General features: G+C 46.6%; 1 protein-coding gene across 5 annotated transcripts in view; it reads left to right on the plus strand.

Annotated features, from left to right (window-relative positions):
• Positions 1-27278, plus strand: part of LOC149365002 (echinoderm microtubule-associated protein-like CG42247) — a 62108-nt gene that overhangs the window by 23400 nt on the left and 11430 nt on the right. For 2 of the 5 annotated variants that reach the window (XR_016289244.1, XM_089575063.1), the window contains exons 3-19: positions 662-718; positions 978-1019; positions 1167-1223; positions 2388-2432; positions 2524-2562; positions 2652-2696; positions 2790-2828; positions 3550-3591; positions 12016-12508; positions 14087-14236; positions 15666-15735; positions 19293-19394; positions 21401-21490; positions 21718-21855; positions 22387-22533; positions 25368-25493; positions 26683-26820. Coding sequence is in view for 4 of the 5 variants with exons in the window: in XM_089575063.1 (XP_089431189.1) it covers positions 662-718; positions 978-1019; positions 1167-1223; positions 2388-2432; positions 2524-2562; positions 2652-2696; positions 2790-2828; positions 3550-3591; positions 12016-12508; positions 14087-14236; positions 15666-15735; positions 19293-19394; positions 21401-21490; positions 21718-21855; positions 22387-22533; positions 25368-25493; positions 26683-26820 (1820 nt within the window). In the remaining variant the exon portion in view is untranslated. The remainder of the gene's footprint in view (positions 1-661; positions 719-977; positions 1020-1166; positions 1224-2387; positions 2433-2523; positions 2563-2651; positions 2697-2789; positions 2829-3549; positions 3592-12015; positions 12509-14086; positions 14237-15665; positions 15736-19292; positions 19395-21400; positions 21491-21717; positions 21856-22386; positions 22534-25367; positions 25494-26682; positions 26821-27278) is intronic. The other 3 variants (XM_089575064.1, XM_089575065.1, XM_089575066.1) reach the window with 3 other exon arrangements.

The raw sequence follows: 27278 nt of genomic DNA on the forward strand, positions 1-27278 counted from the left end.
GTTCAGGTGGCCTTCTCCTGGTGCCCGGAGGATGAGTCCTTGGGCTGTCGCATGAATGCGCTCATTGTCATAGAAACACATTTCCAGGTGCCCGGAAGAGGCAGGTTTACGGGATGTGACGGTTCGATGTAGGATGCTACGCGCGAAAAGACAGATACGTTTGTGCATAGTTGCGACAGACAATTTGCGGGTCAGGAATGATAACTAATGAATTATCTAGAGGCCTTGTTCGTACTGCGAGGGCTATGGCACATTCTTCCGCTTTTGTGCTATTTCAAATGCGCACTGTTGCTGTGGCGATTGTGTTACTGTTCAGGTAGCCGCCGCCGCCATTACTGCCATATATTGTGTGCTGCGGCGTCCGCGTAACACGTTTTTTCTTCGTTTTTACCGTAAACACAGTGCAGATCTTTTGCTCTTACCTTGCGTTTTCCCTCGGGGAATTATTCGGGATGCATGTTTCTTTCTATTGTGTTGCGACTGAGATGTTGACTGCCTACCCAGGTAGAACACATGACAAAACTTCTGAGCTTTAGATGCCCGGTGCAGTTCTTCTTTTTCCCTCTGACCACTTGAGAGGATTACAAAAGCAACAGGGTGGTTTTGGAATCGTAGATTTCTTGCAGCCTGTGAATTTCTTATCCTGTATTTGCTTCTGCAGGCAGTTTGGTTTCCGAGGAGGAGAACGGAGAGGTAGAAGACGAAGGCGGCGAGGAAGGTGCGTTGTTGCACGCAGGTAGCGATCAATGTAGGATCAATGTAGGGTAGGGGGGTGGATGTAGGATAAATGTATTGATATCTCGCACTAGCCACTTTCTAGGTATTGCTTTCGGGGAAATAAATGGCAAATTATGTAGTGAGCATCCACACTAGTATAGTTTTTTACGCACATCTTCGTTTAAGCGAGCAGTCTAGCAACTTAGCATTCTTCTGTTTGCTTGCACGCTTGTTCTGACACGAGTCCACTGATTTTGCAGAGAATGTCGTCCCCGACAACACAGAAAGTGGCGACAATAACGGTGAGACTGTTCACCGTCAACAATTAACGATGGAGTAGTGCTTGGAGCTCTAGTCGCTTTTTGTCATGCAATTTAGAAATAGGCGTAGTCGGCATGCTGTAGACTAGATATGAGTTGACACGCATATGCCGGACCGCTTTGTTGCAGACGAAGCGGGAGAAGCGGATGACGACGTACCTACTCGCGATGGTACAAACTCTGAAGGTGAGGCACGCGACAGGGATTACTATAGTGCGACAGAAAAGTAGCACTGCTGTCTAGAGAGAGCATCTAGGCACCACTATTTGCGGTCCTTTCAAGACTTTACAGGTTTATTAGGTCGGCCTTATTGCTTCTTCAGCCGTGCTGATTCGTCCGGTGCGGAGCATACCTTTTTCCGTACACACTGGAGAGAGAAGATGCGTGGATAGTTGATTAAGCCAGCTGGCTCAAATTAAGAGCGCAGGGCAAAGAGGGCATTGAAGAGAACACTCAGGCACGGGCGACGCTGGCAGTTTTTGCGCAGGTATGCGCGAGGGGTATTCAATAATCATGGCCCAATAAGCTGTAAGCTTTTTTTTTTTAAAGGAACAATTAGGATAAATCAAAATTGGCCTGTATCGACAGGAAACGCGTCCTAATCGCAAAGAGACTACTCTCACCGGAAACGGAGTTGTTAAAAACTAGCAAATAAAAAAAAAGTAGCAGACGGTTTAGTATGACCTTTACCATGAAGGAATTTACCTTGAAGGCCTCCCAGGGGAAGGCCGGCCAGGTGTACACGCCTGCCAGATTGCCCACAAACCGGTGGGCGGGGGGGGGGGGGGGGGGGGGGGGGGCGCCTGCCACAAAGCAGGCTTCAGACACTTACAAGTACGTATGCCTGAAATCGGAAAATGCGCCTAGTAGTGCTACCGCACTAAACAGAATTGAAGCTGTCGCCACCACCGGCCGATTCCGCAAGGAAAATGTGTGCATCGACGCCGATCTCGGTGCACTGATCGCCGCCGTTTACTTCTTTTCGGGAAGGACGTCACGAGTTTGAATCGATTGACGGAGAGACTTTTAAATCTAATTGTCTCAGCAATAAATGAAATAAATGATTTATTGTTTATGGGGATTTAACATCGCAAAGCGACTCAGGCTATGAGGGACGCCGTCATTGAGGCTATGAGGGACGCCGATCAGAGTGGGACTAGAGCCATTTTTTAAGTAAGAGTTAGCGCGCTGTCATCGTTTGTTCTAATTTTTTTCATTCTTGTTTATTCGCCTGTCTGCCGCGCTCTGGTATTGAGGGTGACGACAGCGCACGGCCTAGCTTTAAACTGCTAGACATATGCTGTGTGTCACTGGTTCATGGTAGCGAATCAGAGGTGGCCATTTTCCCAGGTCACAGTGATGAGACGGAGCATGAAGAACTCGAGGAAGAGAGCTGTAAGCAAACGCTCTTGTATGCATGCTATACGTTCTACAAATCTTTAAATTTGACGCACTGTTATTCTTAATCGACCTATTTTCCGTCTAGACCGCGAAAATATTGAGGACGGCGAGGACGACGGACAGGGTAAGGATGCAGTGTGTCGCTCCCATCTATCTGCGAATGATCTTGTACGTAAAAACAAGGAATATCACTGATGGCCAATTGTCGTTTAGGTGACAATGTTGAGCCACAGCAGCAAGAACACGACGAAGAAAATAGTAAGCAAACGTATTTGTACGCATGCCACACACTACAAGCTGTTGTAAATTTAACGCAGCCTGTCCCTTAATCACGCATTTTTCCATCTTTAGGCCACATAGTTGTTGAGGACAGCGCTGACGAGGAACATGGTAAGGACACAATGAATACATTTAGCATAGCGCGTACTGCCACCGCTACCGCTTAACGGTAGGTGCTGTGATAAAAGTTTATGATATGCAGGTTTACCTTACTGTAGATGATTCCACATGACAAAAAATTAAAGTTGTAGCCTTAAAAATCACTAGTAAAGCAACTAGCCACGTAAGATACTAAGAACGTCGATAAGTAGCTAGTTATTAGGTAGCGCGTATAGTCGGATACAAGTCGAGGACGAAACGGCATATGTCCATCATAAAGGACGTCCAGCCAATAGCGACGACCGATTGTCACGACGTCGCGGTTAATCCCCTTACTTGATAATATAACGACATCGCAGGTGGCGGGAAGGTGAAAGAGGATTAACCGTGACGTGATGACAGCAGATCGACACGATTTACTGGAGAGACTCCTTTGAGTGGCATCTATTGCTTTGTTTCGGTGTTCTATCCGGCTATAGTTACTTAGCTTGCTAGCAGTTTCATTTCATTTCATTTTATTTCCTTAAAGACCCGATGACGGGTGTTACATAAGTGGTGAGAACAAACATCGGGATGACCAAGTGCTAATACAACGAAAGGTGATTTGCAACATTTTCTGGGAACGCGGATGAGGACGTGATGGTAGCGATGTCGTTGGATAGGTGGTTGACAATTAAGTAGCCTCCACATTAAAGTTCTTACGTCTAATTTTTTCTTTTTATTGTGTTTTTAGACGAATCCGACGGGAAGGTCTTAGTCGACGATGCCAGAGACGGTAAGATACTATAGGTGTAGTTGTTTCATTACGCCATATTTGTTATAATACTTTATTGCAGCGAAAGCTGTTAAAAGCCACCTCCTGGAAAAGCCTGACATCACACCGTATTCGTTTCGCACAGTTCCCTTCGCCCTTTAGGCTTCTAAATTCATTTTTGTTGCATACCGTTCCCAAAAGCTATTATAAATTAACGAGATAGCAGCCGACTTGCTGTCAGCACCTCGACACAGATGGGAGGCAGTGTGGCGGAGCCACTGCCGATTGTTGTAGTAGTTAATGTTTCCCGCAAGTGCCGATGCTCTTTGCTTTCGGTGGGTTCAGCACGTTACGCAGCAGAGCGTAGACACTTGGCAGTTTTACTGCGAGAGCAGTACCAGTGTAACGACGCGAAGATTCCGGCTTCTGTCTCCTCACTGGGCCAGTCGGCGGTGTGAACAGCGAAATGTTGTTTTTCTCTCTTTTTTTTCTAGCGCTTTCTAACGTGTGCCTGTCCGCAGCCCGGGATAGTGAAGCCACCAGCCACCTTTCCACCGCGCCCACTAGCTGGGGGGCTGCCCACTCACCCGCCGCCACTTTTCTCATCCTTACGCCGCCCACTTTCACCTTTCAAAAGAGCCTTACGCCACCGACCCGCCAAACTCTACCCTCCGAAAGCGCCACCCAACACCAATTCACCCATCTCCGTTCTCCACGAGGCCTCCACTAAAAGTCCAAGCCGCAGCGGAGCCAAACAGAGCGGGCAAAATTGAATTCAAAGACACAGCGGGAGAGCCACCTTCCCTCCAGATGCACCACCTTCCAGCACCACCTCCCCACCTTAACCCACCAACTAGAGGGCTGCCACCACCGCCACCGCCACCCTCGACCCACGTACGGCTCCTCTAGAAAAATTCTGTCTTGTGTGAAGCCTCGGCTTGGAGTAAAAACTATTCATTTCAGTAAAAGCGTCAAAGTAATCACCGTGGGTAAATCCCTCCTTTCGCAGAATTGTCGAAAGAGATGTTTGATCGCCGTGTGATTATTTTTTAATTTTGTATTTAGTATCACAGCAATAATATGCATAATCTCTGCTGTCTAATTATTTTGATAACGAAGCAGCGAAATTGCAGCTGCAGTTACTGACCGTAATGATGTCCTTGATTTCTGCTGATCTTTCAAATAATAAACGCGCGTGAAAGGTCAGAAACTAACTTTTAGCTGGATATGAGCCCTAACATTTTCCTGGCGAAGTCTTGGCTGGCGATCGAGGGTTTAACCACATATGCTTAGTCTACGTTTGGAAACGAAGCACGCCCCATTGAAATCGTGATATAATTAACGAGTAAATTATGTCTCAGGAATTTACAGGTGCTGATTTATCCTGTTTTATGGAGTGAACATAATTGTATTTGTGACAAACTAAGGCAGGGAAGCATCTCATTACAGTGTGGCACGGCTGGTGCTCCTCAGGCTCTGGTTTCCAGCGTTTTAAATTTAAACTATCACTGAAAGCAAATACACATTTAGGTTTTGACTGTAAGCGGAACTTTTGAGAACGAAATGCATTTAGCCCCCCTTCTCGGCAAACATCATCGCGAAACCGCTTCGAACCAGATGTCGAACATGAAACACAACGTATCCGAAACATTGCAAATTTTGCCAGCCGAATGGCCTCTTCCGGAATAAAAAAAAGTTAAGCATAATATAGTCCCGAATGGTATTCAAACCAGCGGCAGTGTATGCAGAACAGCTTCGTTTTTCGATGCGTCAGACCACTCGGCCATCGCCGCATTTTTAAATTTACGATCATGCTGCATACAAAAAACCCACATATGCAGTGCTTACATCACTTCACAAGTAAAAGGAACGGGTGGCGCTCTGCTTAAATCACACGAAAGGATTAAAAGCGTTTCACTTCAACAAGCCCGTTCATCACTGGGAGCCACTCTGGTCACTCCTTTTGAGCCTTAAGCACATCTCTTATATAAGGCACGCGCTTAGCAAAATACTGTAGCGCGGCAGAGGCCATCGCTACGCTTGAGACTACCGCCGCGGTCTCACGCGCTAGGAGTTCTAACTGGCTGCCCCTCGTGCTGTGCATTTCAAGTCGTCGTCTTCGTCATCGTTCATACTCTCGCCCTCAGCCGCGAATGTTTACTGTGGCTGCAGCTGAAGAGCGGGAGAATGCAGTGGCGCGTCAGACAGAGAGAGCAGCGAGAGACGCTAAGCGCGCTGTTGAGCTCTAAAAAAAGAAGCGGCACGTAAAGCCCCAAAAAGCGGCGAAGGAAGCCCAGCTAGGAAAAGCAGCTCGTGGCTATGGCTCCTGAAGCACTGAAAGCATAGCTAGAAGAACACAAGCCACCAAAGTTGGGGGCATGTTCAGGAAACAAAGTACCTGGCCAATTATCCAGTTAAGACACCAGCATCTATAATCTGTTTGTCTGTACTGAAATGCTGTAGTTACATGTACACCTCCTGTTAAAAGTAAAGAACCCAAAGGATTTCGTTTTGAGCCATGCTGCCTTATTCGTTGTGCATAGCCCTGTTCTCAATCTCTTGCATGTGAGAGTAGTCTTCGTCTTCGCTGCTTCCAAGCTTAGGATTTTCGGGGATGCATCTACAAGGCTTAGATGCAAAACCTTTCGGCTCTTTACTTTTGACGAAGGCTATACCTTGAGTAAAGCGCTTACCAGGCGTCAATAGCACAATGACTTCATCACGCTGAGAGGAGTGAAAAATAAAAAAAAAATTGTGTCTTAATTTTTTTTTTGTCCCTGGTAGAACGCAGTGATATTCCGGCTTGCACGTATGAGGCAGCAGAGCAAAGCAAGCAAAGAAGTGAAGCTGCATTGCATGAAAGAGAGATCGTTGAGTTTCAGCACGCCATTCGAGCATTGACTCGACAACGCCGGGCCGCCGAGGTTCTCGGACGTCCGTTCCCGCTGAAGCGCGGAGATTTGTATTCCCGGACCAGCTTTGTTTGCCGAGCGTTCTTTCCTTTCGTTGAAATGGGCGGCGAGGCCGCCATAATGTGTGTGGGTCGTTTTGAGGCTTCGGTATCGACTTCTGCGCTCCTGTCTGCGGGAGACGCGTCCCTTTTTTCCTGCGCTGTTTGCGAACGTCTTACTTCAACGAAAATTCGACATTCTGTTTGGTGAGGTCTGGTGTCGTATTTGTTAAACATTCAAGCCCTCCTTCATTCACGTCATTCGTTGCTGTTACCGCTCAGCGTTTAGTACCTTCAAATCTTTACTGTACTGTTACTGTATCTACAGCCACTGTACTGTACTGTTCGAGTATTGTACGTCAGGATGAATGCATTGCACGGTTAGCCCGCCAAATTTGCGTGGCTCCAATCATGCGTCCGCCCTGCAGGGCTCACCTCGATAACAAACCATGGGTAAGGTAACCTGCACGGCGATACTATGTCTTCGTAGATGTACGCCATATCCGTGTCCATATGCGCTGTACTCTGCAAACATGGCCGCGTAAATAGGAGGATGTAGGTTATCCAAGTTATTCAGTTATATTTGAAAGAAGTGGAAGAGGTAGTGGACGAAAACGGTTACCTCGACGGAATACGTTGGCTTCTTGGAGCTGAGCAAACGCACGGTTATTCGTTTACGAATCACAAGCGAAATCTGCAGGAATGCATTCTGTAGACGTTACTCCCAGCGTTTCGCGGTGTATTCAGTTTTTCAGGCTTTCATACTTTCTATGGCGTAGACGGTTAAGCCGAAAACTTTGCCGTGAATCATGGCCAGTTCAATTCATGCAAACGTGAAGCCTTGGTTGTGTATTATGAGCGATCGCATAGCAACAGTTAGCCGCTTCTTTATATCTGAGTGGTGATAGTTGTCAGATTGCTAACAGGTGCAGCTCCTAGCATGTATTGTTCGTCTCCTGATGATGATGAGCTAAACCCTTTGTAGCTGGCGGGCACAAGCGTATAGAGCCCTAGCCATTGTGTTTGAAAGGGAAGCAAAAAAAATGTCGAAAAATACAAAAGGAAAACACAGAAATAGCGATGGAAGAAGGAAATAGCAATTAGCGCAAAACCGACTTTGGTCCCAGGATACCGGTGTATGGATAGTTTTCTGACAGTCGATGCTCCAGCCTTGCTGCACCCTCTTCTTGCGACTGTGCGAGCATTGTGCGAGAGGACGGAAGCGTTGTGCCACTTCCAGTATTTCGGCGAGTGGTGCCGCTAATCGCCGAATTCTAAGCAGTTTTCATTGTCGGTAAAAAGGAATGTTCTAAATAACTGCAGGGTTTGGGACAATTGCGGCGTGTTGTGAAGTGTCGGATACGGTAGATAAAAGAGCGGGCAGGAATATGGAGTGATTTCAGATGTGTTCGTCGAAGAACGCGTAGTTGCGTGGTCGTGAGAAATTTGTTCACAGCAGGAAGTCTATAAAGAGTTTTTGTAATGTTGTCATAGTCAAAGTTTATTTCTTGTTTATTTTGGATGGTAGTGTCCCACGCTAATGGATGATGGTCTAGGTCCCCAGAGCCCTGACAGCAGTGCCTGAATGTTCTGACGGGTCGTCCACTATGCGTTTGGCATACTGTTTGGCATAGTGTTGCGTTCCTTAAAGGGCAACTGAAGCGGTTTTAGAATACGATGAGTTTAAGGTTGCCGAATGTGCAAAATAATCTGGTAAAGCCTGCGAAATCGTTTTCCTCTAGCATTATAAATGGTGGCGTAATCGCCGAATAAAGACGTCGTCCGCGTTCGGGCTTCTCTGAAGAGCACAGCGACGGGCAGAGGCCACGATAATGACGTCACGTATGACGGCACTACGTTTCCAGCGGAGAAACGTTTATTCCATGGAAGAAAACCGACGCCATCGAAGGTGAAACTCACATTGCACTGTTTGGCGCCATCTGACGATGCACAGCAGCATGAAGGCGTAAGCAGCGGACACTGAAATTTCGGCAACAATGACGTCACTGTCGAGTTTCCTCGCACTCCTCCAATGTAGTGAGGAGAAGCCTAAACATCGTCGCGGTTTTAATCGACGGTTATGTCACCATTTTAAATGCTAGTGCAAAAATACTTTGCATGGTTTATCCAGAAGCTTGATAGATTCGAATTCTTGAATAACCTCGAATTCTCAAAAAACTGTTCCAGCTTCCCTTTAAGATTAAGCTGACGAGGATGGTCTGCAAGCATGCCTGAAAGCAATTTAAAGAAAGCGTCGTGGAAAAATCGTGCGGCATATACACTCACCATCGGAACTTTGGTGAAGAAGCTTAATGTACTTGCAGCCAGGGCGCATTACTCGAGATCTCTTGGTGCTCCATGGAATTTGCACGCACAGAATTATGCGGCATGTATCCGTTCTAGGTTTTCGTGAAGATGGTTATGAAATTAAGTCTTTCCGCCAATATTATGTGCCACAGATTTTTGACTGCGGATGTGCGCAAGACGCACATGGACTGCATGCAAACGCCTGACACGCTTTGACTGTATGCACGGGCAAGTTAAGCACATGGTCCCAAACTTGGTGTGATATTCAGACACAGGTAACAAGGCTGCCTCGATTTTCTTCGGTGTCGCACCCATTTCTCTCGGAGAGTTCCACGCAACCTTTAAGTTATATGAGTGCTTGTGCGTGTAATGACCAACCTATACACACGCTTGGTTTGATAGTAATACTTTGTTCATCTTGAGTGGCCGTGCGTGTAATGACCAACCTATACACACGCTTGGTTTGATAGTAATACTTTGTTCATCTTGAGTGGCCGTGCATTGTATCGACGGGCTTCACTTTTCCTACTCTTGCACTTCCTGTCCTCTCTGGCTCCCATTGCCTCCTTCCTGAGACGCAGGTATTAGGCCATCCGGACACCCTCTCCAGTTAACATACCTGTACTTTTGCTTTCTTTTTTTTTTAATTTTGTGCTTCTTGACATCGCGAAAGCGAGGGAATCAAGAACCTGCTATGTGACCTCCTACCCATCTTGTCATGCTTGTTTGATGACATAACTTTCGTAATAAGGGAGTAACTACTCATTGGCATCCACCCGAGCGCAGCCATACGGCCACAAAGGAAAGCTATACAGCTTTCTCAGAAACTTCGTAGTTAAAGAAAAATTCATCCTGGTCCGGGGTTCGAACCCGGGACCACCGCTACACCGGAGCAGTCGCTCTACCAATTGAGCTAACCAGGGCGGCAAGCTTATGGTAGGGCGAGAGCGAATTGATCAATAACTCGAAGTGGGAAGAGTGTTGGTCAAATGTTTAGGGGAATCCCCCAAGGTGGAGTAGATTTTGTAATAAGGAAGTAATTACTCATTGGCATCCACCCGAGCGCAGCCATACGGCTACAAAGGAAAGCTATACAGCTTTCTCAGAAACTTCGTAGTTAAAGAAAAATTCGTCCTGGTCCGGGACGAATTTTTCTTTAACTACGAAGTTTCTGAGAAAGCTGTATAGCTTTCCTTTGTAGCCGTATGGCTGCGCTCGGGTGGATGCAAATGAGTAATTACTCCCTTATTACAAAATCTACTCCACCTTGGGGGATTCCCCTAAACATTTGACCGACATAACTTTCGTTAGTAATTTCCTATACTAAAAGTGCTTCATACCGCACACCCCTCATAGCTACCATTTGCTATTCATCAGAAGCATTATAGCCTTAACAAATATTAACTGAAGAGAAAATGAAGAAAAGGTGACTTGATCTGGTTGCAAGGGTTACCTCATATGTGGCGCAGTCGCTAGGCTGCATAATCAAAAATTTGAATAGAGGTGACAGCAGCAAAGGAAAACTCACCAGTTTGATAGACAAAGTCCAAAGGGGTGTGCGGAAGTACGCACTGGCTACGAATATTATTTGAAGAGAGCCGTTAGGAAATGAGAGAGGAGATGTATATTAACGACAAGAAAAGTAAAAAAAAAACGGCAAGAAGAAATAGAATGCTTCGGGCTACGGTATTTTCTTTTACGTTTCGTAGCACGGAATGTACATGTATGTTATTCAAACATTGCATTTGAGATAGCGATGCAATTCGCTTGCTTCAGCTTTTTTGTGCATTATTCATGGCACTAGTGTGAACCTGACGATGTCCACAAGACGTCATGCGTCGGCTGTGCTGTATTAATGCATGCTTTATTGCAATACATTATACGTATGCATTTACACGATAAGGTGCGCTTGTTTTGTCTAGTCTCCCTTTTGTCCGTGTTTGCTGCTCTGTTGTGAATCATGCATGTGTGCACGTTCTCGCTTTCACGACCGCCGCATGGATTAATTTACCTAAATCTGTGCACGCAGTACTGCATAATCCGTCTCTGCAGTGACGTAATTATTCAACATCTCCTATACTCCTTCTAACGAAAGACTGCAAGTTAATTTCGTGGCACCTGTGTTATTGTAAGCCCCCTTTTGTGTACCGCTTGTATACCTGGCAGATCTTTCAAGACGCGCTAGGCAGGGCATTGCGGAAATGACGCGGAAGCATTCACAGCGAAAAGAGTTTACTGAAACCCGTCACTACAGATATAACTGTCTTGTCGGAAAATAAAGAACAAATCAAAATGCCTTACGCACACGAATAGGCGGCAATTCAACGAAGTTGTCTCTGAATTTCATTTCCAGTACTCCAGAGACAATGTCAGCGGCAATCACTGCCTGCCCTCACATATTGCAAATACTTGAAGTGTTTCTCTTTCGAAAGGATTTATTAGTTCTTTTTAATTACTTCTTCTGAACGGTCTGTTCGTTATTTAGGCGATGAACCAGGTTCTTATGGCATGGAGATGATAATTCGATTATAACAGCTTGTTTGTGAACATCATCGTGTTTTCGTCGAAGGCGTAGATTCTGTTGTGAATTCCGGGACCCTCAATAGAAATAGAGGGGGGGGGGGGGGGGAGTACGACTGCAGGAGGGGCCGCGTCTCGTGCTGCAAAACGACTACTGCACCTCAGCAACAACACGCCGAAGGAATTATACGTACGAAGAGACATGAATATTTGAACTGTGCTATAGGTGAAGCTAGCCAGTTGTTCTAAATACGGGTGCAGAGTGGGGAGATAGTGGTTAGGGGTGTTGCCTTCGCGTCCATACGACTCTTTGAGCCTGTGCTACTGCCCGAAGTCCGAGCTACACCATGAAGTAACTAGCTCGAAACAGGAGTGCCTTCCACTGTTTATCAAATAATAAATTTCGAAAATGAAAGAAATATAAAAGTTTTCGCATCACTGCACAAAGAAAGGGCAATGGTTGCTTTTTCTTTTTTCGCGACGTAGGGCCGTGCCCATCACGCACACTACAATGCACCAATGTTCTGTGGCAGTCACATATTGAAGTGGGGTCTCTTGATATGATTAGATTTCTGGTTTCTGGTTAGTTGCATGGACAGTGACGTCGTACCAAGGCAAGCCTTCCTCAGGCCTTCCTGTGAAATAAAGCGGCCACTTGTTATGCGCAGCTGACGGCGGCTCGCTCCTGGACGGGGAAGGTCGCGCGGACACGCCGTACCCAGGCCTCCACGGCGACGAAGGGGCCAGGAGGGAGGTGCCCGACGAGGCGGACGAAGAGGAGGAGGAGCGTCAACGCGTCGACATGAACGGCAACGACAACGGGGAAGATGGGAACGGCGACGACGGAGCGGAAGTAGGCGACGGCTCGGCTCTGGTCACCGATGACACGGCCACGGCTGTGAACGACGCCTCGTCGTCGGCCAAGCGAGCGTCGGCATCGAGCACGCGGCAGCCGAACGGCACGGCCGAGAGCCCCCACGGCGGCCAACGCGGCAGCCCCGTGCACATGGAGCAGGCGGAGCTGGGATCGCAGGCGGCAAGCGGCAGCACGGCCACCACGTCGACCAATTGGTCATCTCCGATGTCCGCGGAGACCTCGTCCACGTCCAGCCACAAGACGCCCACCAGGAGGCTGGAGAGGCGGCCCGAGATCTGCTGGGTGTATCCTTGGCGCCCTGTCTACAGCTCAGCTGTTAATGGCCCGTTTGCCGTTTGAGCGGCGTCCATGTTGTAGCGAGATCGCATGACGCATACAACGCACCTTATTGGTTCTCTGAATAATGACGTTATCACTGACGTGAACTCTTCGACGCCTCTGATTGGTCTTCAAGATTCGTGAGGTCAAAACGACGGTTATTCAAGACGCCAAGGCTCTTAACTGGGTTAGTGGGTCGCTCTAACTCGACATAGTGGCTAGCGCACAAGGAAGACGCACACAAAAGGAATCCAGACAATACAAACGCTAGTGTCCTGTCTGGACTCCTAGCGTTTGCCCTGTCTGTATTCCTTCTGTGTGCGTCTTCCTTGTGCGCTAGCCACTACGTCGAATTATTCAAGGCGGCGTTCGCCTCCTCGTCCTCAGTTCACTCCTGTTAGTTTCGTGGAGCTGTACGCTCGTGCGAGTCTCTCTGCAGACGCAGGCAGCTGCGCCACCCGCACACAGCATGGCGCAGCCAAGATCTAGAGCAGAAATCACCCACAACAGACAGCTGCGCTGTAATAACGCATTACTCTGTATCGTAACCGTCCTGTGCGGTTTTTGAGCCGCGTGCCAACGCGGCTTCCCGTTTGAATAGCTATATTTCTAGCGCCTCATTCAGCATGTTGAATAGTGTGAAGGGGTCACAAATGAACAAACTGAGAAAACTCGTAAAAAAATCAGGACATCGTACAGCTCAAGATAACAAAAACGCATGAAAATAATAATGAACAATAACAATAATAAGATGGGTTATAAAGTAGATAAAAACAATTGCCAGAGCACTAACAAGCGCTTGAATGTCGTCAATATACTATGGCCGATGAAGACTGGTGCGTTTCTTAATGTTTTCAAAAAGAAAGATGATCGTTAGGGCGTGTGGCTCGTAGCGAGGTATATGAAGAGGTTGTCTGACATTTTTTTGCCATGATAATCGTGCATGTCTGGATGTCACGGTGCTCAAAGAACCTGTGGATTCCTATGTCGCTAAGTTTAACTAGTGGCTAGAGCGCTTACGCCGTGAGTTCAGAAATTGTGACAACAAGCAAATCAATATAAGTGCAGATGCAAACGACCCGTATCGCGCAGCCAGTTCGTGCAGAATCAGAAGACCGCGGTGGAGGCTCTCAGCTGTTATAAACACTGCTTTCGCTTCTCGCGTGCAAGAGCTTAGTGTTACGTGGTCGTATAAGAAAGCAACATGCATAATAGTACCCGTGCGCTTAGGCGCTGGTTCGTTCACATGGTGCTTCAGTTAATTCCTCAAAAGAAGTTTGTTTTGCATTTTGCTGTTAACAATCAATTATATTATCGGTAACAAATGATATGAACGTTGCGTAAAAATGCACGTTTCTCGAATAATTGTCTTAGGGGCCAGTTTTGGCTTTGTGTTACAGAAAAGTGGTTTGCAGTCACATGGCAAATTAAGTCCATGACGCAATGTGGCCGAGTAGTAGCCCGGGCGTGCTTGAGGCACATCCTCGCATAAGTTTGGTACTAAGGAAGAACGGCAATGTCTTCCTTGACGGCGCCGCCCGCAGACATGGGTACCGGGGCAACGGTTCTTTCCGCAACCTTCACGTGGTGCGTTCTGGAGAGATCCTGTACAACGTGGCGGCGCTGGCGGTCCTTTTCAACCGGTCCAAGCACCAGCAGCGGTTCTACATGGGACACTCGATGGACATCGACTGGTAAGGTTAATGCTGCGCTGCAACGCGACCTCTGGGGCACATTTGCGGCAGCAGCGTTGCATGTTCGTGGCACAGGTTGCAGCGGCCTCTATCCGCAGTGATATCTGCTGCTCTTGCTCCGAGATGTGAACGAGGCTAAGGTGTAAACGCCACTCTGTCAGCGACTGTACGCGACTCTGAGTTGAGGAGGCTGGATGTAAACAAAACAAGCAGAGGCGCATTTAATGCGCGGGCTTCATTATATTTTTGCCTAATGGATCGCATTTCAGGCTTGATGAGGACACTAGTCAGAAAGACGAAGGACGTGAAACTTACGAAGACGCGGCGAATCTGGACTAACAACTCTGAGTCACTTAAGAAATTTGTTCTCTGGCAAGGCTAAGAGATTATGCGCAAAGGAACCAACAACAAAAATGAAAATTATAGTGGAGACACAAGCGTACAGTGAATCTATCGCTTGATGTCTAAAATAGAACGCAGGATACACGACGCAGCATGACAACTTTTCCATGATATGGTGCCACGCGTGTGGTGTGTACGACTCCTCTGAAAAGGTTTACATCGACCAAACAAATTAGTGTATCAATAGGCTGCGCGAAAGCTATGCTTCTTAGGATTGTACTGACGGAGCATACACGAATCTCCACTTCCGGAAGTGTGGATGCCACCCACTGTTGGTCAAAGAGGCTGGGATAGAGAGGAACGCGAGCTTCTAAAATCATGCTACATTAAGATGCATGGCAGTGATTGCACCTGTTAGAGAAAGGATTGGGGTTTTAGACGACAGACGCAAGACTCTATGTATGCTCATACCTCCCCGCTATCAATGTTGTTTTTCTATTTGTTTTTGTTGGCTGATCTGCACGTGACCTGTTAGCCTTGTTGGGGGACGCATTTGTTTAATTAGGCACAGTGTATGCCTCTCTTTCTCGTTCTTCGTCCGTATGAGCATGCACCAACTTGTCCACCAGATCTCAGCTCTTCGCACTTTATATGTGACTATCTATGTCTGCCGCTGCTCTTTTTTCTCTGTAGAGTGGTAATTTGTCTTCAAGATTTCATTCCTCCAGAAGCGAACTTAAAGGCGGTGTGGCGCGTCCTACCATTCGCAACTCCAATGGGAGCAAGAGTTCTGCATCTCTCTCATAGACATGCGCACTCATATATAAACCTCCGCGTCGAAGCTTCAGAGCTACCGCGAGGAAGAAAGCTTGTGTCCCTTTCCGTTTTCTTGCAGAACACTAGGAGGTTTTCTTGCAGAACACGAGCGTGTTGCACCAGTTGCAGGCTCTTGAGAAGTTTGTTACGTGTTTCGAGAAAGATCACGGCTGCCTTTTCCTATTATTGCAAAAAATTGTGTTCACAATGCTCGTAGCGTATGACCTTGCATGCAAATAACGCACCAATGTCCCCATTTTAATCTTTTCAGCATTGCGTACAACTACAACGAAGACGTCGCTGCCACAGGACAGGGAGCCGGTTTCAACCACGCGCCTCCGGTAAGAATTACCGGCGATATGGATGCTGGCGAAAGTTCATGCGAGCAGCGATGCATTTAGAGCGCAGCTGACTCGTAACAAGCACCCTCTGATTCTTTAGCCGCTTTTGTAAGTTGGGGAAATGTTCTGCGCCACTTTAGCCACTTTAGTTTTCTGTCTACATGCGTCGGATGCGTACCGCGTCGCACCATCGCCGTAGCTCGTCTGATTGCGCAGGCGAAGATACGTGACGCTCTTTTTTTTTGTACCTTTGGATTTCAACTCATTAGCCCCGTTGTCAGAATGCCTGGCTACCGCGTGACGCATAACCACCCAAATCCCTTCTGCTCTTATAGCAACGCGGCAGCGTTAAAGGACAACTGAAGCGGTTTTAGAATTAGATGAGTTTAAAGTTGCCGAATGTGCGAAATGGACAGACAAAGCCTGCGAAATCGTTTTGCTCTAGCATTTGAAATGGTGGCGTAATCGCCGAATAAAGTCGTCGTCGGCGTTCAGGCTTCTCTGAAGTTCACAGCGGCGGGCAGATGCCCTGATAATGACGTCACGTATAATGGCACTACGTTTCCAGCGAGGAAATGGTTATTCCGCGGAAGAAAACCGACGCCATCGAAGGAGGAGCTGACGGTGCATTGTTTGGCGCCATCTGATGACGCACAGCGGCATGCAGGCGTCGCTGACGTCACTGCCGAGTTTCCTCGCACTCCTCCAACGTAATGAGGAGAAGCCCGAACATCGTCGCGATTTTAATCGACGATTATGCCACCATTTTAAATGCTAGTGCAAAAATACTTTGCATGCTTTATCTAGAAGCTTGATAGATTCTAATTCTTGAATAACCTCGAATTCTCAAAAAACCGTTCCAGCTTCCCTTTAAGGGTCCAACAAGGGAAAGTTTTGCGCCAGTTGGTCTGACATGATGGAGAGGAGGAATAACCGCGAACTTGGACGAGACTGAAGAACGAGAAGAGGACAGGACGAGCGAAGGGTCTAGTTCAGCAGAGAATCCGGTGTCGACGTTGTAGCTGCTAACAAAAAATCTAGTTTGGTTGAAAAGCTGGTTACGTGACGCGTGAAGCGGCGAATTTGAGAGATGATCACAACATTAGAAAGCTGGTGATTAGAATTTCGTAGTATGACTCAAACGCCGTTGGGACATGTAAGTATATGAAGTAAATGAATTGCGCTAAAAAGTAAATTGGTACAATCAGTAAGGAATCGAACCCTTGACCCTTGGGTAGCGAGTCAGACACGCAACTACTAGGACACGCGGGCATGTTTGTGCGGCTTGGTTAAATCGGCTTTATATGCATGTCATATTGGTAATTCGCACAATGGTTGTAGCTGTGAAAAAGGAAATAGTGTCCATGTCGGCGTGGGCGAGAAGAACCGCTGAAGGACCCATTAACGCTTTCACGTCATACTCCTTAAATGCCCCCCTCCCCCTTTTTTTTCCCCATCTCCTCATTTCATTCTCCTTGCAGCGCTACCATGCTGTGGCTGTTTTGCGTGTCGTATTCTCACCGCACAGTTATGCGCGTATGAGTCATATACAGCAATGCACTTTACCGGTAGCTCTCTGTGGAACTAGTAAATTGATCTCTGCAGTCGCTAACTTGCAACCGCTTGCGAAACGTACACCGTGTCGTGACTAGCCGCACGTGGGTCTGCCCAGTGTCGACGTTTTGCAACCGCCGCCAACGTTCTTCGTTTGCGAATTGGAGGTAATCTCGTCTCACACCAGCCGGTTGCTGCGCTCGCACTGCCACCAACGGCGGCGCTATTACCTAATGACAATGGGCACATTGTGTGATAAATGAACGAATGAGCAGTTTATTTAGAAAGAGAGGCTCAATTCTGATTGTTGGGGATATACCATGCTGAATACGCCGGTTCTCCCCATTGCGGGATAAATGCGATTCGCGCACTTCGGAGACACTCGCTGCTCTGCGTTAGAAATCCGAATTAAACCGACTACTCTGTTGTCAGCAAGTAATCACATGTTATCAGATTTTACGTTTAGTGCTCAGCTAGTTCAGCGTACTCGCGAATTCAAAGAAAGTGCTGGAGGAAAAAGAGACCACTGAAGTACTCGATTCACAACTGCTTGCAGGTGTGCAGTGGAAGGAGGCAGCGTGTATGCAGGCAGGAATGGTACTTGAAATAAGCATTGCTGTACTCTGCATTCATACGCAGAAACAAAATGACAGAAGCTCAAATGGTCTTATGTGATGAACTGCGTTAGCAGGCTGATCTTTTAGGGTAATGCCCTTTCATTTTATGTCTTTCTCTTCCGCCGCATCTCGGTGCCTGAGCGTTGTGTCAACCAACTTCGCATTACTTTGGTTGGCTTTTATACCTTGCTAACAATTTCTTGGTTTACATTTTCCGCAGTTGCACTTTGCTTTACTTTACCGCGCTTTATGGCTCGTTAATGATTTTTTCTACTTGTACATTTATTAAATTGTACGCCTTTTTTGGCCCACCGCTTAGGATCACTCGATGAGGCGCGCTCGCTTTCGGCGCCGCTTTCTCTTTCTCTACGCTGTTGCCGCTCGCTCGGGGGCGTCGCTCATCCCGAATCTCCGCTTCCGCCGATGCATATTTTCCCTCTAGACTCTTATCGAGGTGCGGTTCTCGCTCTTGGCGCGCAGCAGGTGCTAGAGGCTTCACTCGGCGTACACACACAGACTCACGCCGGAATTTTTGCCTAAAGGCACTCATACCGCTTACTCAGTTAATGAAGAAATTTAAAGGGGCTGCGAAACACTCCTTGGGGGAATACCGGCTATACTTCAGGTGCATTCTTTATGTCACACAGATGCTGACTTAAAAAGAATTACAGGAATCGATGCACAGGAACGGGAGTTATTCAATGAAGAAATTTCAAAATACAAGCAAACAAAACGCTGCCCTCAACTCGATTTTGGCGGGGCTTCCCACTCCTATTTCGCTCTCCCAATGACGTCACCTGGCGCGACCAATCAAAACAGCCTGCCAGAGCACGTCGCGGAAGTTTGCACTCCACGGTTGCCTGCCCTCTGTAACTCGTTCTTGCTGAGTCTGGCAGCGTCGTTTCCATGCCAGAGCCCCTGGTGGTGTATTTTTATTTTACTTGCTTTGCAGGGCTTTTATCTAAGACAAACAAGTTGTTTTTTTTTTTATCTAATATAAAACGCAGACAGGTCACAAAATGTTTCTCTATTTATTCACACAATTTGCAGTATATTTACTGTTTGTACAATCATCAAGCTCGCGCCAGGTTATGTCATATCCGCTGCTGAAACCCGACACTGTGTGGGGACACCATCAGAGCCATGAATTTGTTTTTGGGAGGATATTAAAATATTAAAAAACGGAATATACGCGGTATTATCGACGCTAATAGCACCATTGTAACTTAGTGTATGCGATCAACAGGCAAAATAGTCAACTAAGGTAGTGTTTCTGGGCCCCTTTAATACCCGGGTGTTGCAGCTCTGTCACGAGTATCCCCCTATATGAGCACCACCTCGCAGAAAGACTTCCAAATTTAGAGTCGTTTTGTTTGTCTCTCGCAGGCACACATCCGTGTTTGGAAGACGGCAACACTTGAAACACTGGCAGTGTTGGGAGCGGGAATCATAAATGTGGGGCTGTCATGTCTTGGATTCTCGTACCAGGTGAGATAAGTTTCACATCTCTCGAACTTGAAAAAAAAGAAAGGCCGAAATGGGAAGCTACGCTTGGGACACACTTTCGACGAAGTCGGCCTCGTTTCTTGTGCTTCCGAACTCACCTTTCCTTTTCAGCCTCTTTTTCCAGGTTATTCAGTTTCGAAGGATGTAGCATGCCTGTTAGCCTTCTTCCATGTCTGGTTAACCAAAAGTGTGCTAACACGTAGACCAGTGGGCAAGTCCCTGCATTTTATCCGAGTAATGCGTGTTTTTACAGTGTATTAAGGCTACCTTCTCTGCCCTGACGTCTTGCAATAAAAGGATCAATTTAATTTTTCTTCTTGTCACGACAAAAAGCTACAACTTTAGAAGTGAATGAACTCTGCAGCTGTTGACTGCGGCAGCGGAAGCTCAACTTTGATCGCTTTCCAGGCTGGTGCCCGGGACCTGCTCCTTGTGAGGCCCTCTACCGCTTCTTTTCGGTGTCGGTATTTGTGCTAAATGTTGACTCACCTCTTGTTGATTTACTCATTTTGTATACAATTTTTCTTTCGGAACCATCGCAAATTCTACACTTGAAGAAAACAAAAAACTGCTGTAAACCAATGGCTTACGCAAATCGTGGTTATGTGATAATCGAATGCGTCATGCTAGGAAATTCTAGCTTTTTTGTGCACTTTGACCTCCATCACCTTTACGAGACGTTGTTAGTCTGAAGACGTAGCAGTTTTCGTAACGATGTCGGGTCATGAAAATAGCACACTGCTTCTCTGGGTTAAACCTGCTTTTGAACAGTCAACAAAGCCAGAGCGTTACCTCAAGCATCAACAGAAGGTGGCCCTCCTTACCTAAGCCTCAGACAGGTCGCCCGTATGCAAAAAAATCTTTGGCTGTCATCCAGGTGCTTTTGATGGAAAAACCGAACAGATTTGTAAGTCTCGAGGCGCCCGCCTTTCATCAGTCACTAGTTGGGGTGCCATCTCCTTACAAAATAGCTGCAGTTATTCCCTAAACCCGCGATCCCACCGCGTTGGTTCCGTGTCTTTGGCGTTCGGTTGCTGATCCCAAGGTCGCGGGTTCGATCCTGACCTCAGCGTTCGTATTTAGATGAAAGCGAAACACAAAAACGCCTGCGTGCTGTGTGATTCTGAAGACACAGCAAAGATGCGCACTTGGAATACACACAAGGTAAGGCACGGGACGGGCGCAACACCCCGTATTCTGTCTTGTGTGTGTGTGTGTGTTTTTTTTTTTTTTGTGACGTATTTACCATGCCTTAAAATTTACACCAACTATTCTGACAACACGTTCTACTCAAGTGCTGTGTGCTGTTAGCGCGTGGCAAGGAACTTCAGAGGCCGAATTACGGAAAGATCACAGTGTAAAAACAGTCACAAAAGGGTCACAAAACCCCGCTTTTATTGGTTGGCACGTACTGGCGGACATGTCGACCAATATGAGTGGGCTAATTGATACGTTTGTGACAAGTTTCTGATCTTATCTTTGCATATTTTGGCTTAAGGTGGTCTGAATTAATCTGTAGCCCTCCACTACGGCGTCCGTCACAGCTCATGAGTCACTTAGGGGCGTTAAACTCGATCACTTACTGTTTTAATGCGATACCATTAGAGCTGTCATCACAAAAAACCTCGACGATGACGATACCTGGTGTCACTAAATTCGTTGATTGGTCGAGAGAAGTCCTGTGATCTTTCGATGTCATTAGAACCTGCCAACCAGGCTGTGAGCAACCTAGTTTATTGACAGCAACCTGAATAGAGGCTTGAAATCAAAAATCAGAAAAGAAACTGTGATATATGCAAATTACGGTACCGTCATAGCATACTGCAGATAACAGTCCCAATATGGTGGTTTACGGACCGACAGTTGCAAAGAAAGTGACGCAAACAGACACAGAAGTTGCAACAGAAGCTGGGACAGATGCAAAAATTAATGCTAAGCATCCCTGTAGTTTTCCTCTTAATCCCGGCCTCCCTCTTTTTCCTCCTCAGGGCACACTCCTGGTCGCAGTGGACTCAAGCCACGACCACGAACTCTCTTTATGGGACTGGCAGAAGAACGAGATCCTTGGCAGAGCAGTTGTGAGTCCGGTGCCTCCCGTTCCTTTCAGTTTCACTGGGAATTTTTCACCCTGCCAGTGCAGTAACAAAAGTATCCTATTACTGTGACAAATAATTTTCACATCACGACAGTATAAACACAGCCATAATTCTTATGCAAACCGATGAACACAAACCATTGACACTGCAGTCTGTAGCAACCACCGAAAGTGCGCTTTCTGCCGTGTCCGCCCGCTTCGTGCATGCAGGCGAACCCGGCTCCCGTGCTTGGCTGCCACTTCCCTCCTTCCGAAAACGAGCTTTTCCTGACGTACGGCGTCCAGCACCTGTGCTTCTGGAGGAAGGGAAAGGAGAACTACCTGGACAGGCTGGACGCCATCACCGCTGTGAGTGCTGTCGAGTTGTGGCTGTTGCAAGCTACTGGTGGGATTAGCTTCGCGATTATCCTTCCGGCAACTGTTTCACCGTAGAAACACTAAAGTGCTAATTAAGCTCGGGAATTTGAGTTAGAGATTTGTGAATTGAAAGATCTACGTCGCCACGCGCACGATCGCTCACAATGGTCATAAACTGCGGCTGTCACCATCTGGAGTCGAGATCAGAGTCTTGACGAAATTTTAAAAGGCGGGAAGCCTCCTTCCTTTATGACTGGTTTCCGCGCGGGCAAATAATGTCTTGAAGAAAACCATGAGATGCTCCTGCTTTTTTGAGGGAGGCGAGTAGGACACACCTCTCCGAGTTGTAATCTGGGCAGCACATAACATTATGTTCAACATCTTTGCATGCAACTCACGAAGAACATAGGCCACCCTCCTGGCCTTTGCATGGACGCCGCTTCCTCAGCACTCTTTCACAGCTCCTCTTCGCTTTACCATTGTCGTGTTGCCAACGCTATGTGTGGTGCCCTCCACGCGCAGGAGCACGCGCCGAAGACGATCACGGCCGTCGACTTCATGGGCACCGCTGGCTTCGTAACCGGCGATGACGCGGGCTACGTCACCGTCTGGTCAGCCTCCAACGAAGGAAGCTACTTCTTCATCAGCAAGGAGTTCAGGGCGCACGAGGTGACCATGGTCGGCCGCTGGTTCCTCGAGCGAGAAATTGTGGCGTCACTTTCTGTGGAATTTATTCTTAGCGAAATTAAGTAGCACGCACCGCTGTTGGAAACCTCGTTTATTTATGTAAACGAAAAAAAAATACCGCGCTTCGTTTCAGACGAGCTAGCAACTAAAATACGAGGTCTAGTTGCTGCGAAAGAGTTTGCCTCTTTTTCCTATCTAATTTCTTTTCCTCGCATCTTAAAAAAGAACAGTAAGTTTTTTTTCGATCGCGGTTGGAGCCATGCAGTACTTGTAGCTGGTGTCTAGCAGTCTACTTATATCTAACAAAGAAGTTGCGTTCTGTTGCAAAGGTATGGCATCACATATTTTGAATAGAATGCTAGTGCGGAACGCATTTATGCTTCTGAAATATGTTATGAAATAAATAATAGTAGGGCAATGTGAGGCTTCGTTTGGGGCGACAGATAAGTTTTTGTGCGCCAGAAGAGAGAACTACTGCATAATTTGACCGGAACATGAGCAGCACCTGTTGCCGTTACGTTTCATGTTGAGCAACGTACAAGCAGTAAGAGTAGTTTGCTGCATTCTGACCATCGTCGAGTCGTAAATAAATTAATATTCATTGGCCATTCTATACTTTTGAACGGCTTCGTGCATAGAAATGACAGATGTTCAACGACACAGAAGTTTTCTGTTGGTTTTTGCGTGACCGTAAAGCGCACCGTAACTTTGTAGGTCCTCCGTAAACTCTATGACACGCCTTTTTCCCGCGTGAGAAGTCGTTATGCGCATTTTGGACTAGAAACCTGCGCCATTCTGCGTTCTATCAGATCTGATGAAGACGCTTGCTTTTATTTTGCCCCAATTTCTTCCCCTGCATGCTTGATTCCTGCGCACTTGGAAAAACGACCAATTTTTAAGGCTGCTGGCCTCATGTCTAACGAACAGAAACTAGTTTTTTACATGCATTTATGTCTACAGAGCGCGTTTTATGAATTCTTTGGTAGCACAGAGATATCATAACTTGAGGTTACTCTCGAAACGCTTTTTTTTTTTCGCTTTTTTAGCCCCACTTGTTTTGTTTACTATGGGATGTTTTAGGCCATGTTTTTATAAAAGCCCTTTAAGACCCCTTTAAGACCTATTTCATCATGTACCTCAATACCCATGAAAAATATGCTTAGAAGCTAAATATAACATTTCCTTTGCTTCGAGAGCTGCCGAAAAATCGGCCTCAAAAGCGAGAATCCAACTACCGGATCATGAGCGCTCCCTTTGCCAGAGATGTATTTGTTGCGAAGCCATTCAGCCGAAAGGCGATAATACGTTACCAGAAATGAGCGCCTTCTATCCAGTGTATTTCAGAGAAATCGCCAGGGTGAAGTAGAATTCACTTAAGGGAGCAAATGCTCATTAGCTTCACATGAGCACTGCCTTACGACTACAACGTAAAGCTACACAACCTTTTTAGTGTCTTTTACTCTTAAAAACAAAATTATCCCTGATCATCCAAACTATCAAGTTATTGTGTTCCCTTCAATAGTTACCGTGGGCCAGCACTCAGTGAATGTTAATGAATAATTATGCAGAACACTTCTCATAGACGAGTAATGCTTTTATGAACACGAACATGTCTACCTTGCAGCCACTAAATGATGCTAATATTCTCCTCATAGAGTTAATCGGCTGACTGGAGTTCCCATTTTTTTTTTCCTAACATGTACGAAAACCTGCATGTCCAACTTGACACAGCGACCCGGAGCACAGTTGTAAAATAAACGTTTCTCTCTCTGCGTGTGAAGAATACGGAGAGAATGAAATATTCGTCACAGTTCGACAACTTACCCAATTTTCTGAGATAATACAAATTAAACATCTTTGCTAGGCGATCACTCTTGCTGAACCTGCAGTTACGTTGAGAACACCTTTTCTGGACGAAATGGAAATAGTGCGTTTTGCTCATAGATAGTGCTGCTCACAAAAATGGCATGTGGTCAGGGAAAATTCTATGCCGAAATCGATGAGAAATTTTCGCGCTTTCCATTCTGGCCTTATTTATAGTTGGCTGAAATTATGTCAAGTTACTTTCATGGAAAACTCGGCTGCTGACCCGAAAGACGCGGATTCGATCCCGGCTGCGGCGGTTGAATTTCTTTGGAGGAGAAATTCTAGAGGCCCGTGTGCTGTGCGATGTCAGTGCACGTTAAAGAACCCCAGGTGGTCGAAATATCCGGAGCCCTTCACTACGGCGTCTCTCATAGCCTTAGTCGCTTTGGGACGTTAAACCCCATAAACCAAACCAAACCACTTTCATGGAAAAAGTAACGGAAACATCATTAAACGCTTTTTAACATCGAATTGTAGCGTCACTGAACCTACGTATAGGCACATTCGAACGGTGCTTTAAGGCCTCGTCATATTAACGAACTTAAGCGCTTTTTTTTTACGGACACAAGACAGCTACGCGGATAAGACGAGAACAGACGATACACCTTAATAAAATTAAAATTAAGTTTTTTTTTTTTTTTGGGGGGGGGGGGGGGGAGGAAATGACGCATCATCTGTCTCACATATCTCGGTAGACACCTGAACCGCGCCGTAAGGGAAAGGACCTTCGTTTATGCTTTGAGTATTGAAACAGCACTTAAAGATCCTGATATAATGCACCAACTGGACGGTCTTCTTGCATTTAGGAATGATACGACCTATACGGGAACTGTTAACTGGCTAACCGATCCTGAAGCCAAAGAAAGTCATGATGACATCATGGTGACATGAATCGGGACAACCGACTGAAGTGACGTTTTCATTGTTCCTTCTATCTGCTCTTATTTCAGAATGACGTGAACGTCCTGCTATTTTTGCCTCATAATCTGCTCATATCTGCGTCGGCTGTCGACCGAGAAGATCAGATTAAGGCTTGGGATGCTGACAGAAAGTTTCAGAGGCTCGGAGTCACATCGGCAAGTATACTGTTTTGGGTGATCTTGTATACACGCAGATCTTGCTAAATCTTCTGCCCGTAGTTTTAATAACATTGGCACCTGATCATCGCGTGGATGCCAGAAACACAAACCCAACTGCTTGAGGATCAGGTTGTTTTTCTGGACAAAAAGATTTGTGACACGAACTGCTGACAGTGTGCTCTGGGACTTCAGAATTCGTGGCAGCTTTTGCGATGTCACTGGTGTCTCCAAACCTCTTCTTCCTGAACGGCGTAAATCTCAGAATAGCCCATTTGATCTTAAACCGGACGAAAATGCTGGAAAAAAGTTCACGAGAAAAGACGAAAAGGACGGCCGGTAGAGCCGGTCTCTGTCCTGCTGGACTGCACTGGATGCAAGATAGATAGGAAATAATAACGCAGAAACGGAGGGTTATGATGACGGTGATAGCGATTAGGGTATATTAAGGTGCGTATAGGTGCCCACAGAAGTTCCCGAAACGCAGAAATTCAGGAAAAGTTAAATTCGTTGCCTGTCCAGTTGCGTGGCTGCTCACTGACGGATAAGTTGTGCAGGTAGAGCAGGGAAGTTCAAAGCAAACCTTTTATTTTGTGGCTATATGCTTAGACTGCCAAACAACTAACTTTTTTTTTTAGATTCAGTGTTCTGTAAACCTTTGTGGACACCTCTACATATATAAGCTATATGATAACGAAAGCACATTAGCATAAAACCTACGACCATTGCTCGAGCGATAATGAGTAGCATACTTTCTTCTTTTCTCTAAGTACCGTTTGTCTGGTTGAATAATTTACGAATTATTTCTTGAAGTTTGATGTAGGAGTAAAAGCCATTTTGACAAAGGAGAACTAAGCGTTTTCCTTCGTAATGCTTGTTTTTCTTCATAGAAAACACTTCATCATCCGAAAATGAAGCAGGGCTTGGTCTGACTAAACAAGTGCTGGATCAAGTTTTTTACCTTTTTTTTTTTTCTATTGAAAGAGCAAATTTCATGCTCCAGCGCCAGTATTCGGCTGTAACTTGTGGGCTGAGAGCAACTTTAAACTATCGTTCTGCCATTCGCTCCTGCGTGGGTAGCCCTTGTGGCCATTCACTCGAGAGTGTCTCGGTTTCACTTATAGTTTTCGAAATGTTGGAAAATGTTTACGAGTCCGCTGTGCTGAGTCCGCGTTCCTTCCCGCTGCAGCTGCCGAGAGGCACGGGCGGCGTGCATGCCATGTGTCAACACCTGCCGTTCGCTGCCGACGAGAACGTCTTCGTCGGCACAACGCACAACCTGATCATGGAGGGCTCCTTCAAGAGGAGGTTCAGGCCAGTCATTCAGGTGAGCGAGTTGTTGATATTGTCACGTTGTAGTGACGGCAGTCCAGCGGTCAGGAAGACACCAACTGGTCTTAGAAACGAAGCTCTTTATTTGGGCTGACTTGCGCCCACAAAAGAACTGAATCACTCGGCGGCGGCGTAAGCAACAAACGTGCTCGTCAGTCGTCGAACTACGAATGTCCGCCGCTCGCGGCATCGCTCAATTTAAAGGCGGCAAGGAAATTTCCAGATAACAGGACAAGATCATCTACAGTAATCTAGAAAAACCTAGATGCAGCCTTTCATGGCTACGATTAATCGAGATTAGTCTGGTCGCTTCTCGCGTCACGAACAAAAGTGATAACAACCCTTTCCTGCAGCCTTGAGCGTGAACGAACAAACCCTACAATGATACGCGGCAATATTCAGCAGTGCACAGCGTGCAACTCTTCAACTGCGTTTCAGTCTTTCAAATAAATC

Source organism: Amblyomma mixtum, chromosome 2 (assembly GCF_055824585.1).
Source record: "Amblyomma mixtum isolate Tamu chromosome 2, ASM5582458v1, whole genome shotgun sequence".
NCBI classification, from domain to species: Eukaryota; Metazoa; Arthropoda; class Arachnida; order Ixodida; family Ixodidae; genus Amblyomma; species Amblyomma mixtum.